Source organism: Vigna umbellata, chromosome 5 (assembly GCF_029865625.1).
Source record: "Vigna umbellata cultivar VRB3 chromosome 5, Vumbellata_1.0, whole genome shotgun sequence".
In the NCBI taxonomy this organism is placed as follows: Eukaryota; Viridiplantae; Streptophyta; class Magnoliopsida; order Fabales; family Fabaceae; genus Vigna; species Vigna umbellata.
The window spans coordinates 24,866,220-24,885,419 of NC_142169.1; the positions used below are offsets into that span (position 1 = coordinate 24,866,220).

A 19,200-nucleotide genomic window follows, 5' to 3' on the forward strand; every position below is an offset into this window, starting at 1 on the left:
GTTATTTTCGTTCATTCTTTCAATTGCATGTGATGTTCAAGTCTTGTATACAATTTTCTATTGATCAGTGGTCCTAATGATGTATGGTTAAGCGAAATCAAAGTCAGAGACTCCTAACTTGGTGGTCATTGGATGAGGATACTCTCGCTAAGCAACACCAAAGTCAAAGAGTTCATTGACTTGGTGGTAGTTATGCGTGACAGGTCTCTCGTTAGGTAATTTTTAGAGGATTTAACTTCTACGAGTTCCACTGCTATCATTGGGAAAGATGTTTGATCATTGGACGAGTGGTATTTTAGGCACCACTCGCTTAGTGAATGGATACTTTGGCTAAGCGAGACTAAGATAATTTTATCTATTTTCATATATTTTTGGTGTGTTTGATGAACTATTATAAGTTGTTAAAGGAATAATTTGTATGTCATATGAAAAAGGATTGTTGTTACTAATCCAAGGAAGATTAAGATTAGATTCTCTAAGTGTCTGCATAATATAAGGATTTAGTATTAGAAATTATCATGACGCTCTAATAACTATTCGGTCTCATGTACTAAGAGGAGTAGGAAGTCCTAATCTATGAGTTTTATCTTGACAAAAAGTGATAATGGATCAATCTTGTGTGTGGTAAGATGAAACCCATTGACAATGACTTTGCAAAGTAGTAGAGACCATCTTAAGTGCATAACTTGTCAAAGTCCAATATGAATGCATGTATCTAGAGAACTAAGTCTTATTTAAGTCTTTATTTAAAATATGTTTGTATGAATGCTTTGATTGAAATATTAATTGTATTGCTATTATTTGAAAATCTATATTTGCACATTACCTTACCCTTCTTCTATATGTTATGTCTTGTGTTGGTTGTCTTCTATTACAATGATCACCTTTATTGGTGTAAGTAAATGTGGATGTAATAAATCAATCCTTTTTGAAAAACTTCAGTTTCTTTAGTACAATTTACATAACTGACTACACTCAGTGTACCTTATATGAATGATTATAATAGAATGGTTATACATTAGTATTCATATGTTTAATTATTATCAATATATTTAATAGTTTTATGATATTAAATAGGATGTTACATATACTTGATAAAAGGATTTAAATAACTAATAAAATACAAAAGTAAACATGTTAAAATACTATTAGCAATCAAAATGGAAAGTTAAAAGAAAGAAGAAGGAGGCCAAAGGAAGAAGAAAATGAATCAGATAATAGTATTTACCAATAAATTTTTTATCAGTAATTTCTGACAACAAAAATTATGTCGATAAAGTTTAGCAATGAAGATTTTATCGATGAATTTTTAACTATTGGTAAACCATTTGTAATTTTGATATATTGATGGATTTGAAACGTTATAAATAAATTTTGATTACTTATAATATCTTTCTTTTTGTAATGTTCATATAATAGTTGTCATTTCTATTTTTAACAACAGATGTTGTAAAAAAGTTTAAAAGAAATTACAACTTTTGTGATCATATATTCTTTTTATTACGTTAGCTTATTAAACATCATCAATCATATCGTAAAAAATCATTTTACGTGTGGTTTCATGTTCTTAAATATATATAATATGGAATTCAGATAGTGATCTTAGCTCTCAATTGATCAGGAGGATGTTTTCAGATTGATGTACGTTGAATATCTACGGTAGTTTATTTAAATTGTGATCTAGTTTGGTAATCTTTTAGGTTGGAATTATAAAATCAATTAATTTGTTTTTGCTAATACGATATAGTTCATATTTTTCTTATACGTTGATTTTTCATGAAGAATTAATTGTATATATACATGGACACTTTACACCAAATGTATATATATTATGTTTGTTTATTATATAATATCACCTATATGTCTCTTTCCTCTTATTATATAGATTAACAGAAGATTCAATGAATAATTTTCAATATAAATTGTATAAAAAGTGTTAAAAATTTTGAATTATGCTATGGATAGTGAAAACTTTCTTTACTGGGACAAGGCGTAGATGGCCAGTATAGTCAAACTGATCCGGTTTTGAGAATATCTTGTTTGTGATAAAAGCAAATTGCACATGGGGAATGGTTATAAAAGGTATCAAACAAAAGCAAAGCACAAAGCATATTAATTGTTGAGTCTTCAAGTGTCACTGTAATTCTTTTCTTATATTAACTATGCATAATAAACACATGAAAATGAAAATCCATAAAATAAAATTAGAAGGTTCCAAATGGTACAAGACAAATTTACGTTGAAGTGGCATTACTCGTGGTTGGTCCATTTCATTTCCAAAACAATGGCTTTGGAAAACGATGTATTAGATAGATAACCATATTATTTTTCACTATTCATGCAAGTTATCACAATGAAGACGTGTCCTACGAGACTACTCTCTTTTCCAACCATGCACTTCCATTTCCTCTTCAAGGCAGAGAACTGAGAAGGTTGCATACAACTTATATATATACTCAAAATATTAATGTCATTTCATTATGGCTAAGACACTTTTGCTTCAATTATTTTTATAAGCAATAATAAATATATATAAATGAATGAAGCATTTCAAATGTTTCAATTCATATATAAAAAAATGTAAAATTACGTGTTTTATCTTTAGTTCACCTATTCTACGAATTGTCTAATCCAAATAATCCAAATGTCTCCTATGAACCGTAGGTTATCCAACCATTGTTGCCATAAGCTTCTAATCACCTTATCTTCAACTTATAAGTTGGTCTACCTAGCATTGTCTAATCCAACATATAAACATCCTACACTGTAATATAAAACTCATGCTTATGTTTTACATTTATCACTAAAGATTGTTAGGTTATATATGTTTCCTTCTGTACCATTTCGTTTTACATACATTAGTTAAATATGAAAAGTTTGTTTTTCACTAATATATAGTGTAGGAAAGAGAAACGATAACGGCTGTTTCGATAATAGATAATGGTTTTACATTCGAGACACATTAAAATGAGATAAAAAAAGAGAAGTTTTTTTGCCTTGCTTATAAATTGAAGCAAAAAGGTCTGCATTTTATTTTGATTAAAAAAACCAAAGCACTAAACTGAAAATAAATAAAAAATTGGGTCTATAATAGTGATTTGTGAGAATATTTGAGGTCATAAACCTTTTTCAACTTCGATTTCACAAACAACCGAGACCATAAATTATATCTGATTTAATATAATTATTTAATTTTAAGAGTCTATGGTAGTAATTGTGAGAAGAATCCCTCTCATAGATCTTTTTCTGCTTCAATTATAAAAATAGGTAGTTTGTACAATGGTAAATATTTGTAATTAGTGCATGAATTCTACTATTTGAGATATTCCACTATATAATAACATTGTTTAATTTTATGTATTTGATGATCTGTCACTTATATCAAAGGAAGACATGGCCGAAATAGCACAATGGACAAGTTATTTCCTCAAAGGTGCATCTTAGATTTTGTTTAGGTCTTGTTTTAAGTTTTAGACTAGAATTTTAAGTTAGACATATTATTGTTTATTTTTGAAACGGTTTATTATGTATTAGAAATGGATAATTTGAATTATATATTTTAATTTGGGAAATTTTTTGTATTACATTTGGTTTCGTGCTAAAACAAAATTAATTTTAAAAAATGCAACAAATTTAAATATGTTGTGGTGACAACAAACTTAATAAGTTTGTTAATCGATAATAAGCTTAAAATTTAAATAGGTTGAATCAAAGTCGGTTCAGATTTAAAATGATCAAAATAACATATTTAAAAATTTGATTCTTGTATAAGGTATTTTTCCATTCCAACTATCTTGTTCCTAGTTTCTAGCATATATTATTGTGAAACCAGCCTGGATATATTATTCCCCTATCCTGTTAATGCTGCATTATTAATTAACTAAATTACCATGTAGGAGTGTGGCATAAAGTTATTAACCGGACGTGAAACCAAATAAGCCACCGAGGGACACATTGCTGAATCGCAAAGAGAAAAGGACAAAGAGCTAACTTCTAACATTTATGTTTTGTTCTTTTGGAGGATACGTCGCTGTGTGTAATCAATTGCACTTTTATACAACTCTTCAAAAGCAGAGATGCAAAGAGAGGCACCGAAGAAATTTTCTTAATCTATCCATGCTGTTTTCTAATGACCACGCGTGAAGTAGGTTAAAAGAAAAACTGATATTTATGTGACTCACAATTATAGTATACACTCATTCAATTCTAAATTTTTATTTCGGTTTTTGTAAAATAAAATAAATTTAACTTTTAAAGCTAATAGAATAAGAAATGCTGTTTTAATAGCAGTATTAACTCTATCGGAATCAACTGTAAGCATTTAAAATTAAAGAACCATCATTTAGAAATTTAATATTTGTTCAATAAATACTTAAAGTTTTTTACTCTATAATTTTAAAATACTCCATTCTATATAAGAAGTTGTCAAGTACAATATTTATTTGCGCAAAACTTTTAATATGTTTTTGGTTAATCAAGAGATATTATTATGCACTCTCTCGCAAGGTTAAGAGAAAACCAACAGTGTGAATTCTCTATTTTTCTTTGTCTCTTTGTATAGAATGCAAATTAAATGTCGTTAGTATTAAAGTTGAAACAGAATAATACATCGTAAGTGATTCTAAGATATTTTTTAAGCCAATAAAAAAGATAAAATAGTAAAAGAAATTGTCGGCACAAAAAAGAAATCCTTTATTATGAGAATAGATATGATCTATCATTTGGATTTTGTGTGTTAGATTTTAAAGGTGAAGAAGCATTGGAATATTGGTTAATTGTATTGAAGCAGATAAATGAATTTCACTAAATCCAACCGTGTTGTAAATGAGTAAGACTTATTGATGATAAATGATAATTTGGAGTATCTAGTGGTTGGATATTTATTTATTTTGATCCTAAAAACACAGCCATGAAATTTGTTGGCCCAAAATCCTGTGTTGAAAAGGAGTAAATCCATGTTGCTATGCTCATCATGGCTTGGCTTTTCTTGGCGAAAGCGCATTTTCCTGCAATTTGGGCAACACCAAAATGTGACCCCTACTTCGATGTTCTATTATTAATGTACGTACCACTGTGTTCACTACACTGGAAACAGCGAAACACTCCTTTTGTTTAACTACTGGGAGAAGAAGAATATTGCCAAAGGCTAACTTCTAACACCTATATTTCATTCTTTTGGACCATATGCATATATATGCTTATTAATCAATTACAATTTAGTACATACTCTCGTGCAAAAGGATGTGCAAGGGAGAGAGACCAACCAAATGCTCGGCTTCTGATAGGGCACATGCACGACCACCATTTTCTTTTTACTGTAAAACCCTGTTCCTGCATGTCTCTATTCCTAAAAACGATTCAGAAACAGATTCTTAGAATTTCCATTCAAAGTTATATGGAAAAAACTTCCAAGGAAATTGCTTCTACGCTTTTCTTTCTAAATTATTTTTATTTATTGATTCTCGTTTGAAATTACGTTATTTCTTTATTCATCGTTAATAGAGACTTAAATATCAAGATTAAGTTTTCATCTCGTCGCCATTCCACTTAAATTATGCATGTCGTTGTTCCGATCATGGTGGTGAATATGGATATTTCCATGGTGTTAGTCATTGACATGGCTTGCTTGGAATCTCGAAATATATATATATATATATACCATAACTCGAAAAGTTTGAATACATATTTCTCTTACAGTCCAACTATTTTTGTCTTGAAGATGGTTCAGTAATACGTGCGTTAGGAATAGAAGGAAATATTATCTGTTAGAAGAAGCTAGGATGGTCCAATACCTTTACTATGAAAGCTTCTCAGCAAGCACGTGGTGGGGAAGTTCAGTAGTTTTTAGTTCATAGACAGAATATTTTTTTTTCATTTTTCTGCCAATGCATATGTCTAATCCCATTCCTTCTGCTAAAGGTTACCATTTATTCGTATTTTGTACATGCAGTTAAAATTCCTTTTTTGAGGGGTAATTAAACAGTGAAAAAAGTTTATATATCATATCATTTCACATTTACCGAATTTTTACACATTTTACACTCATTATTATACTTTTTAATCTCTTTTTTGGAAGTCCCTGTCTTACAAGCTGATATGTGGGGTTGAAGCTGAAATGTGGGGTTGAGTTAAATTCAAAAACTCATCTTCTAATACTCTTTTAAAAAAACAAAAGTTAACTTTTTAAATAACTAAAATATCCGTAAAAGTTAACTGTGAACTGATGAAGTGGTATCAGAAAAACAGTTTTCTTCACATATATAACTAAAAGTAGGATAAAATGTTTTTTTACACTATATACCCCACTTGATAAAAAAAAATAACTTTTGTATTCGTAAAAGAAACAGAAAGATTGAAAGGTAAAATAATAGATGCAAAGTATGTATAAAAATTTATTGGATATCAATATAATAGTACCTTAAAAAAATTTAAATCTAGTTTCAATTTTCTAAACAAAAGTATTAGAAAATTAAGAGTTTTAAATTCAGCCACCTAAACTATTCATCATTCTTGATATCTCAATTTTAATAAAGTTAACATATACAAACAACATTATAATGTAACGTGGATGAAAGTTTATGTAGCTATAATGGAAATGATGTTCGATAATGATAACATCTTAGAGAAATGTTAACCTAATAATTAAATAGATATTCGTATTAAGTATGTGATAGTGATTGCTCATACTAATTTTGAGTAAATGTTGAGTAAGTAGTCTCTTTATGATTTATCAGTGATAATTAAATGATGTGAAATTGGGAAGCCTATCACAATGTAATCTAATTATGATGTGTGAGGTTACACACTAAACAAAATTAAAAAATATTTATGCAGTGTAAAATTATATTTTGTAGAGCTGATTCAAATTATACAGAATCCTAAATAATTAACATTAATATATTGGATAATTAACAATAGATTTACTAGTTTTATTAAAAGTCAATTTTCATCAACATATTACCACAATTTGGTTGTAATACTATTCTTTTTGGATCTTTGGTGTCACTGTCTTGAAGACTTTAAAACATGTACGTAAATGTCATATATATTTATAATTTTTGGAAGCTTTTACCATTGTTATGCCACAAATATTTTCCTATATCTATGACAAATTGTCTTTTTTAATTGTTTTGAAGATAAGATTTGGGCTGTAGAGTTTATGATAAAGGGTTAAATATGTTTTTAGTCCCTAAACTATTGGCCGTTTCTGGTTTTCGTCCCTCTTCCAAAGTAAGGTACAATTTGGTCCTCATTCTTTAGAAAAACGTTCGTTTTAGTCCTCAAAATTTTGTTTTAAGTCCTCGTTTTAGTCCTCAAAACGTTCGTTTTTTCGACTAAAACGAACGTTTTTTAAAGATTGAGGACTAAATTGTACCTTACTTTGGAAGAGGGACGAAAACCAGAAACGGTCAATAGTTTAGGGACTAAAAACATATTTAACCCTATGATAAAAGGTATATTATGAGCTTTTATAGGAACGGACAAAAATGTGTTTAAAAAAGTATGATGAAGAACATGAAAAATAAATTGATTGATTATTGTGAGGTTAATCTATTATTTTGAGCGTTTTAAGACAAATAAGTCATGAAAACACAAATAATTAATTACTATGAATGAAAACTAATTATGTCTGACACACTTTGTACACACACACACACACATATATATATATATATATATATATATATATATATTACCTATTATTTTAGAAAAATAATTGATTAGATGAAATTATAAGTCTTAAAGTTATTTTTTGGTTAAAATTAGAGGTAATAGAATATGTATGATAGCTTATGTGTAATAGATTATTTTGATTAAATCACCCTATATATTTTAATTACTAATGCTTGATAAACTAAGTCATAATAATATCTATATAATGTGTGAAACATATTTTTAATGGTTGTTCATGCGCTTGTTTTTTACCTTGAGATGGATTTGGATTTCTAAATCCTTTGGAGCAAGAATGAATAGACATATTGCTTTAAGTGCATTTGGAATCACAATACTTCAAAACAAGTTACATGTAAATGTAATAATTAAATAAAAATAAAAATTTTACAAATTAAAAGATTTAATAATAGTGGATATTTTAAAATGTAAATGTAATAATTAAATAAAAATGTAAATGTAAATGGGTATATGTTTTAAAATGCAACTTAGTACATCATGCGTGAATATTGAGAAAAGAAGTTATTTGAAAAAGTTGAATAAAAATATATGATGACATGTAAAAAGGTTTGGAAAGAAAAAATATGAATCGTACAGAAAATGGATATTTTCTCCCAGTGATTGGGGCATGAAGCATAGATCATGAAATGATGATGAAAATGATGATATGTATAAAGGTTTCACTCATGTAATTATTATGATAGACAATATCATCACTTGGATAGAAATTTTGTAACGGGAAATATGTTTATGTGTTACGAACTCATGTCCTATGGATAGTTCGATACTGTTTGAGAAATTCCATAGAACAAAGGATGTTCTATGGATAGTTCGATATTATGTTTTGAGGATAAATTAAATAATCAAATACAATGGTATATAAGTTTGCCTATATAAAAGATTCATATTATTTTTTATTTAAAATTTTAAGATAATAAATTAATAGATCTTCAATCTTATATATAATGTTCTAATTTTTTATTTTTATTCATTCTAAAATTTAGATTCAAATTCTAATAAATACGATCAACTTCTAAAAAAATATAAGTTGTTGGTGAAAATCTATCTTATTATCATAGAATAAGTTTACTATAATCATTCAACTTAAATAAAGTAAGTTAATAGAGTTTAAGAAGTTTGAAATGTGAAAAACTTAAAGATGTGATAATGCAAAAAGGTAATAAAAATTGTGAATAAAATGTGATTAGAGAAAAAAAGAGTTTATGAGTAAATCAATTAATAATGACTCATAATTTGTATGAAAAAAAAACTCTTGATTTATTGGATAACATAAGAATTTGACTTCTAGTTTCATTTTATTTGGCTTTATTTTTCTAAAAAAAAGAATTTATTCTCTTTTCTGGTTTGAATGGTTCAATATACATCAAGTTTACTCAGATTTTTAATGTTTTTTTTTTAATTACAACTTTGATTACAAATTTTATTTCTTTGTGTGACATTACAAGAATTTTTAGTGTACGAAATAAATAGGTCGCAAGCTGTGACCGAAGCAGCTCCCAATAAACATATTGTAGATTAATAATTGAATAAATTGTTAATGACCTTTGTTTGATTAGCGATCGAAATAGTGACAAAATCAGTTATATTAATTTTTTATGATTGAAAAATATTTATACTATGAGTGCATGTTCTTTAAAAAGAAATTATATTATTTCCATTATCCTTTTTATATAGCTAAAATCATTATCAATTAGAGTAGTTGGAGAGTCTCAACTTGAGTTAAACTAACTCAAAATGGATCAATTTGGGTTAACAAATTTAAGTAATAGTTTAGGTAACTTTTTGTCTTGATATTGTGAGGTTTAATTTGTCTCCTTGATATCTTTCTTTTTCCTAGTTTTGTTTCTTATTGTGTATTTATTCTATAAAAGATCACACACATGAATATATGATAGACAAAATAAATATAATTTATAAATAACATTTTTATTATGTTAAGACTTTAACACAATAGAAACCACTAGCAACCCAAGAGCTAAACATTCTATATAATTAGAAATATTTTTGAAACTTAGATTGGATCATCATTCACTGATAATAAATAGTTTCATAAAATAACCATAATTTGCCATAGTTCCATCTATACCTATATACCTATATAAAGGGATTCCTCTTTCTTTACATTTGTTTTTCAATTTTACCTTTTAAATAAAAGTTTTTAAAATTAAAATAATTATTTTACCAATTTTACTATTTAAGTGACTATTTCTTTAAATTTTAACCTTTTTTCTACTTGATTATTTTTTTAAATCTAACTATTTTTCATTAAAATATTTCTTGCGAAATAAATAAAAAGTATTTACAATAAAATTATAAAAATTATTTATATTTAATTTCATAATTAAAATAATATAATAATAAATTTATTATTTTTATTATCATAAAAAAAGTTATGTTTTCACTAAGAATTCATGAAATGGATTGGGTGAATTTGAAAAATATCTTGTGACACACACACACACACACACACACACACACACACACACACACACACACACACACACACACACACACACACACACACACACACACACACACACACACACACACACACACACACACACACACACACACACACACACACACACACACACACACACACAACACACACACACACACACACACACACACACACACACACACACACACACACACACACACACACACACACACACACACACACACACACACACACACACACACACACACACACACACACACACACACACACACACACACACACACACACACACACACACACACACACACACACACACACACACACACACACACACACACACACACACACACACACACACACACACACACACACACACACACACACACACACACACACACACACACACACACACACACACACACACACACACACACACACACACACACACACACACACACACACACACACACACACACACACACACACACACACACCACACACACACACACACACACACACACACACACACACACACACACACACACACACACACACACACACACACACACACACACACACACACACACACACACACACACACACACACACACACACACACACACACACACACACACACACACACACACACACACACACACACACACACACACACACACACACACACACACACACACACACACACACACACACACACACACACACACACACACACACACACACACACACACACACACACACACACACACACACACACAAACACACACACACACACACACAAACACACACACACACACACACAAACACACACACAAACACACACTTGTTTTTGTATATGTTTATGGGTTATTTTAAGAAATTCTTAGATTACATAATTTAATATTTATTTTTTAAAATTTATATATATTTTAAATTATGCAACTTAAAACATGTTTTTGGATTTAAAATCATGTTTTAGATTATATAATCTAAAGTGTATTTTTCAATAAAATAATTTATTATTATATTTTAGGTTGTATATTTTAAAATTTTAAAAATATTATTAATATTGTTGATTGTATAATTTAGAAGGTCTTCGAATTGCAGAATTCAAAATTAAAACTGAAAATCCTAATCAAAATCTCTAATGCATCAAGCACCACCTCCAAGGACACTACAATCTTCACAAATGTGTACTATCACTAATACCAACAAGGTAGTACTGAATTTAATTCCACGAGGATAAATTTAAAATTTTAAAATTTATGAGAATGCAAATTGAAATTATGGGTGCAAGAAGAAATGCCCAGTTGAAAGTTGTTGCCTTGCTTGTTATCATTAAATCGGCACATTACTTCATTACTCTGTATATTATAGTGGTTTAAAATGTGACCATCATACTAACACTATTGAAACACGCATATCCTTTGACCAATGTTCTATTCTTTAAAAAAAATATATAAATTATGGATTGAACAACGTTATGGATTGAATAAAATATAAATCACATCAAAATAGAGACAAAAAATATATAATTATTATTAAATAACTAAACAATAACATACGCATAACCAAAAAACATTAATTGTAAAAAAAAAATCACTAGAAATACAATAGTATATTTTTTACTAGGAGAGTCACGTTTGATTTAATCTAATTTTCATTTTAACCTAATTAAATTTTAATAAACAGGGTTGAATTTGTTTTCTTAGTTAAGATGAGTTATCAAATTAAATAATTTAAATAAAATATTATCATTTTGTTCTTACATAATCAAGTACATTATTTGAAATCTTTTCAAACTTATTTTTACAAAAAATCTTTACTTTTTAAGATGTTATAGGATTATTTCTCCTCAATGAATTTAGTAATTCATATTATTGTTATTTTCAAAGAAATGAAAATTTTCCTGTAAAACATCAATTACACGAAAATTTAGTGATAACAACTTTAATACTTTTTTATCTTAATTTTTCTTTTAGATTTAATAATGATATCTCTAAATTTTTAATATGGTTTTTATTTTTGTTAAAAATAATTAATAACATCTTTTTTATGGGTGTTGGTAAAGATTTTAACGTTCTCTTGGAAAAGACTGTTTAAGAGGAAAAGCGAGCGGTGATTTACGAGATATTTGTTGTTCATTTAAGCTGATTTACGAGGAAAGAAATGTGCTGATGTGAGAGATGAGAGTGTTTTAACCATCTCGCTATGTTGAAGGGATTTACGCTGATTTATGTTCATCTGTCCTCTGATATTTGTAAAATACCACGACAATATATTAAGCTTTTAAATGTTATTCGATTCGACGCTGATTTACGTTCAAAGAACTGGGTTGATTGATGACCAAGAAGAAGCTTCATGTTGAGGAGGTTGATGGATGAAGATGAAGAAAGCTTGAAGCAGCCATTGAAGAAGAGTTTGATGTTCTTCAAGACTGTGTATTTGGTTCCACAAATGGGGTATCCGGTTCCAATGGTGAGGAGAAAATTCACATCTTGTTGTATTCGGTTCCATCTCAAGCGTATCCGGTTCCACTGCTTTGAACAAATTCCACACAACGCGTATTCGGTTCCTCCTGTGTTGTATTCGGTTCCAGCTCTTATGGGATTTCAAGAATGCCTCGTATTCGGTGCTGGAGGCGGCACAAGAAGTGAATGGTGGGGTTAGAGGTGGAGTTGGTAATGGCAGTGGCGTTGGAGATGGTTCAGGAAGCGGTGTTGGAGGTGGAGTTGATAATGGCGGCGGCGTTGGAGGTGGTATGGGAAGTGGTGTTGGAGGTGGACACAAAGGTGGAGTTAGAGGTGGTGGAACCGGAGGCGGTGCTGGTGCTGGTAAAGGAGGAGGTGTAGGAGGTGGTGTTGATGGGGTTTAGGAGGAGGTAGTGGAGCTGGAGGAGGAGCTGGTGGTGTCGGAGGAGAACCTAGTGGCGGACATGGTGGTGGTGTCAGAGGAGGAAGTGGTGGGGTTGGAGGAAGTGTAGGAGGAGGAGGATGGGTAGAAAGGGAAGGTGCCCATTGATGTATGAATTGTATATGGGGATAAGTATTGGGGTGTTGCGCATGGATCGACTAGGATTATACATGTGTGATGGATATGGAGTTGAAGCCAGATGAAGTTGAGGACGTTAAGGGAACTCTGAAATACATGATAAGCAATCAATTTTCCAATGGAAACTATCCCGCTAGTGAAGATGATAGGAAGAGCGATGTTCTTGTGCATTGGTGTCATGGAGCTCCAGGGATAGTCTTTACACTTGTCAAAGCAGCTAAGGTTATTATACATAGATAACTTTAACTCACTTGTTAAAATATGTTTTCTCAAATGAGAACTTTATAATGGGTTTGGGAGTTGCAAAAGTTGTATGTTTCTGGAATCCACAAGTTTTTGGAGATAAAGAATTCTTGGATGCAGCTATGGAAGCAGGAAAGGTGGTTTGGAATCGTGGTCTACTGAAGAAAGTTGGGATATGCCATAGCATAAATGGGAATGCATATGTGTTTCTGTCACTGTATCAACTGTACCAACTTACAAGGGATGTGAAGCATCTATATAGAGCCAAGACTTATATAGAGCCAAGACTTTTGCTTGCTTTTTGCTTGACAGAGCTCATAAGATGATATCTGAAATTGGTGGTGGATATTAATATACGATATCTCATGCTATCAATCATGCATGGATGTAGCATGCAATGATATATAGTAGTATATTAATTAAATAAATTACTGAATTTTGTGAAATGATGCTCACCCATGTATGCTAGAAATAAACAATATATAGGTAACAATACAATTACTAGTAGAAATATATAATAAAAAATATAAAAGAGAAATAAGTGGAAATAAAATGTAGAACATATCACTTACATGTATATTAAATTTTTTTGTACAATATTAAAATTAAATTTACTAAAATTAATTTTTTGTACAATATTAAAATTAATTTTAATAATTAATGTTAATTTTTTATTTTTCATAAATTTTTTTACAATCAAATATAACATTAACAATTATCATTTTATATTACATTAATAACTATCGGTATTTTGGTAATATTTAATTTTTACCAATTAAACAATTTTTTTTATCTGTCACATCAATCAAATTCTATACTAATTCTTATAAACTTTACTTCCAAATACACTCTCATTTGCCTCTAAATCCATTCAAATAAACAACAATTAATTTACTCTCAAATTTATTCACTCACTCTCCTCCAATTCCTCTCCTCCAAGTGAACAAAGGTTAAAGGATTAGAACATGATACTGTAAAAGACACGTAACTTTCTAAAATAAATGACATATCATTTAAAATATTTACAATGTCACCTTACATAGTCATATATTCATCCTTTATTTTGTGCTATCATTAATATCATTAATTTAACTTAATAGACAAAGTTGATTGTTTTTAATAAAATATGAAAACTACGTTAGTATGGTAAAAAATTTGAGAGCCTACATTAAATAATTTCTAAAACAATTAGAACCAAAAAACTATTAAACTTAATAGAAATATTCATAACTTAATGAGAGAAGACAATTTTATCACAAAAGTCTTCTACCAATGAATTTAGTTAATTCGATTCCTTGTAACTTACCTGATCATTCATAGCATTATAGTTGAAAAATAAAAAATAAAACATATGAACAAGAATTAATAGATAAGTACAAAATAAAAACAACAAAATTTTAATAAATGTAGAGATTCAATCGAAGGAGTGTCTAATTTAAATTAAAGAAACGTATAAAAATGACTAACGATGCTTAAAAATACACACTGCAAAAATGAATAACTTTATTCTACACAAACCATCAATTAATAACATTAAAAACATATTTGTCACATTTAAAACATTCATCCCTTAAATGAAAGAATAAACGTGAGTTTCCTACTGCGAAGAAAATGGCAACAATGGGGATGTCTAGAGGCTGTTATCCGAGTCAAGTTTCTTACATTAACGTTATGAGACCAAACCAAATCCACAGAAGGGCAAAATGGTAACACAGCATTATCGGTCCGTTACTGAGTGAGAAAATGAAAAGTAATTCTCACATTTAAATACTGTGAAAAGCTGGCACGGTTACCCATAATCACTGTACAATATATATCACTCTCACACTCTTCCTCTTCCTCTTCCTCTTCCTCTTCCAGATCCCCTTCTAACTTCAAACCTTTCTCACCTTCTTCTTCTCTTCCTTTCTATTCATATTATTTTTATTTTTCTCAAATCACTGTCAGACGTTCCAACAAAACAATACCAACTCCTCCATTAATCGGTAATCTCCTTCAACTTCTTCATAAACAAAACATTAAATATTAATAACCAACTTTGCATGTTCTTTTATCTCTTCAGATCGATTCTCTTTAGTTTTTCGTTTTTTGTTTTATTTTTATATATATGTATATAGTTTTTTCATTTTCACGGTCATGTGTTGACGATTTCTCCTCTTTTTTTGTCCGTTTGTTTCCAGCTTTGCAGAATCTGAAAAACTTTTTCTTTCAATTGGTTTCTGGGAAGATCCGGTTGATCCGCTCCTCATGGGGAGCGATTTGGGTTTGCAACCGTGTGATTACGTCGTTTTGGTTTGTGTTCTCGGACTCGATATTTTCTGAAACCTCGTACTGGGTTGTATTGTAAGAGTGGGATCTAGTGTGGGAAACCAAAAAAAAAATTGTCGGAATCGTTGAGGTTACAAATGGAGACACTTGTTGTTATGGCGCATCACAGGAACCAATGCTACCCTCGGTCGGAACCCCAAGACCACGCTGAGTTTGGTTCCTCTTCACCTTCGAGAGACTTTAGGGGCATAAATTGCAGAACTTTCCAAACGGGGTGTGGTATTCTACCAACCCCACTCAATTCTCACTCTTCACCGTTAACTAAACACCCCAAAACGCCGATAGCTCCTTCAAACACTAACAAAACCCGTTGCAGAACCACTCCTAATAGCGCCCCAGTTCCCATCGATCACAGAAAGGGGAAAAGTTTCGGCCACCATGTTTCTGATAGGGGCATTTTGCTCTCTGAACTTTGGGCTGGGCCTACATATTCGAATTCTCCACCACCCAGTTCCTTGCCTATTCCGAAATTTTCTGTAAGGCCGAAGAGGAGTGTGTCCCTCGATCTCCCTGGTTCTTGTCCTGAAATTGAATTGCAGTTACATGCTAGTTCTGCCCCTTCCTCCCCTCGCGGGGAACATTCTCCATGTGCCAGAGACCTCTTTGATTCGCCGACGAAGGCGTTGCGTCGCATCCTCAATCTTAGCTTGGATGATGAATGAGGCTGGAGGAGCAGCAGGCTCCTGTACATATTAAGTGCTTTTGGTTGATGAAGTTGGGTTAGTGTAAGATTAGGTGTGTATAAAGTGACCAAATAAAAGATTGTAGCTTTAGTTTGTGTAGCTTTCAATACAGTGGTGGTGTGCCTTTGACTGTGGTGAATGATGATGATGGGTGTGGTGGGTTCATCATGATTCGAAGCGTTAGCAGGGTTTTGTTTTGTGACATTGATGGAGGCTGCCAGAGAAATGATTGTGAGAAGCTGAATGGCGTGGTAAAGGATTGGAGTGGCATGGAATACAAATGGGTGGTAATGAAGAAAGATATTAGTTTAATATAATATAGAGGAACGCAGAGTTCATGGTATGGTGTAGTTCATAGTATAAAGTCCTAACAGAAAGAATAGTTACCTTCGCTTAATCCGATAAAGAATATAGGTGTCCTGTTTTAGTACATAATGTAGATTGTAGAATCCTTTCACTTGCAATAGCCTATAGAGCTTAACCCTCTTGATCCTCTTTCCCCCGTCAAATTTTCTTTTATTATCAGTCTTTTTATCCTTATATTCTGGTCTTGTAGGACGATCCACTTTTTACTAGTTTGTAGTTACTACTTTGCATACTGGTCCTTCTCTATTTATCTGTCTCTTGTTTCTCTCTATGTAAAGTTTCCATTTCTTAGCTGCCCTCTGGAGGGTATAGTCTGTCCCTTCACCATCTTTTCAGTTTTTGACAAAGAAAAGTTGGAAGGGCTTAGGTTATATATCTTACGGTGCTGTTTGCTATAGTCTGTTAGGGTTAGTCTGTGTCACGCAACCTGTTATCAAGCCCCTAATGTTTTCCATCATATTCTTTGGTTATTGCTTCCTTCCGTAGTCTCACCTGACATATCCTTGATGGAGAGTGTTGACCATACTACGCCAGAATTTTAGGTAATGTATTGTCTGATGTTTCATGCTTCTGTTTTGTTATTTTGGCGCCATAAATCCAGTTACTAAAAGCTGCTTCCATGTGAATCAGGCAGGCGAAACTGTGCCGAAGCTGTTTTGTTCAAAAGATGTGATCATGATCTTTTAGGTCGCTAGTTAGTTTGCAAGATTTTTCTTAGAATCCCATCGTGGTTTGTAATTTATGTGTCCTTCTGAGTTTGTGTAACTTGTGGAACAACATGTGGTATGCTGAAATAAGTTAGTTTACTATTAGCTATGTACTATGCTTTATCTGGAGTAGGTATGAAGTTATATGTTTCTGTTCAGTAATTTATATACTCTTTTTTCGAACCTATTTTGTTTTCTTAACGAGACATGGATTGGGTACAATGTGGTATGATGGATACAAGGATGTGAGAAATTATTAAAATTCAAGATACATTACAGTTTCGATATGTTAACACGGTTTAATGAAAAAGAGCAATCTAAGGTGAACTACCTCATTATATGCTGATACACTATCATTTGTGGGAATTACCTTACTAGGTTCCATGCTGTGCGTGCTCTCCTTGTCCCCAATATCTTATATTAAAGGTGACACCGGAGGCCCTGTAAAAAAAAATACTTTGCCAAAAGGCATACTATTTGTGAATATATTAATCAGTTATCAGTAAAACATGGCAATCATGGATGAGAATAGCAATTTAAAAATTAAAACTGTTAGTTGCTATGCTATAAAAAAAGTTAGAAACATGTAAAGAATTAGAAGTCGTATTTTGCTTCCTGTGTTTGGCTTGAAAAAGATAGGAAGAAAATGGGGGAAAGTGATAATATCGATTCTAGAATATAAGGAATTATATTTGTTGGTTAGGTGAGTAATATTCCCGGTGTTCCCATGGACTTTATTTTTTGTTTACTTTTTCAGAAGTTATATGACTTCAAATATAAAAATAAGATGGAAAAACAATGTTTCTCTGTGTTCTTGTCTGTCCGACAATGAAAATTGGATTTTGAATGTGTTGGAGTTCGTCCAGGACGATAGAAAAGAAAGAATACGAAAGACACATATTAAGGTTATCATGTTTTAACTCTTATTGATTATTTTACCTTTTTATCCATGCACGTAGTAAAATTGGTGGTATTTTCCTTTTTCGTGAGTCGTTTTAGGAAAAAGGGAAATAAAAAAAATTAAAATAGGGAAGAAATAAGTTGAGAAAAGATAATGGATAGGAAGGAAAATTAAATATTTTATTCTTTGGAAGGATATAAATAGTGAGAAATAGAAAGATATTCGTAAAAGTTGTGTAATTTGATAAAAGATATGAAAAAGATTAAAAAAAAGGATTGTAAAAATAGGTTAAAAAATAAGTGTCATTATTTTGTTTTTTACAAAATCAAACATAATTTCAGATTTTCTACTCAACACATTTAATATTGAATTAAAATAATATTATTTTAATCAACAATGTCACAGTTTAGTATAATTTTCTCATACAAGTTTAATTTAATTAAAATTAATTTTATGACACATTAATGTAATTTTAGAATTTTGTTTCACAAGACAATCTACGTGTTAGAAGAATATTTTACTGAAATCTTTGAAAAAAAAATCAAATAATTTTTAATCAATATTATGATATCATCCAATAATTATGATCAATCATATTAATCACAATTTATAAACTTTCTAAAATTAGGATATCACGTTTATTAACAAAAATGTGGAATAAAAAATGGGAGACCGAGGCCTAGTTGTAAAAGGCATGGTTAATTGATTAGTACTACTTTTTAGTTACTATACCAAGCAGAAACTATCTATAATTGTATCTGGAATGTCATT

General features: G+C 30.6%; 1 protein-coding gene across 3 annotated transcripts; it reads left to right on the top strand.

The window, feature by feature from the left end:
• The first annotated feature begins 15,238 nt into the window (after positions 1-15,238).
• On the top strand, positions 15,239-17,686 carry LOC124823895 (uncharacterized). Of its 3 annotated transcripts, none has more exons than XR_015779958.1 (3): positions 15,239-15,429; positions 15,625-17,363; positions 17,452-17,686. XR_015779958.1 is itself a non-coding variant. In XM_047296205.2 (2 exons), the coding sequence occupies exon 2, from the start codon at positions 15,850-15,852 to the stop codon at positions 16,432-16,434; it is 585 nt and encodes a 194-aa protein (XP_047152161.1). In that variant the 5' UTR covers positions 15,239-15,429; positions 15,625-15,849; the 3' UTR covers positions 16,435-17,686. The 3 variants fall into 3 exon arrangements, 1 of the variants encoding a protein (XP_047152161.1); XR_015779959.1 differs by having other exon boundaries at positions 17,456-17,686; XM_047296205.2 differs by having other exon boundaries at positions 15,625-17,686.
• Positions 17,687-19,200: the final 1,514 nt, after the last annotated feature.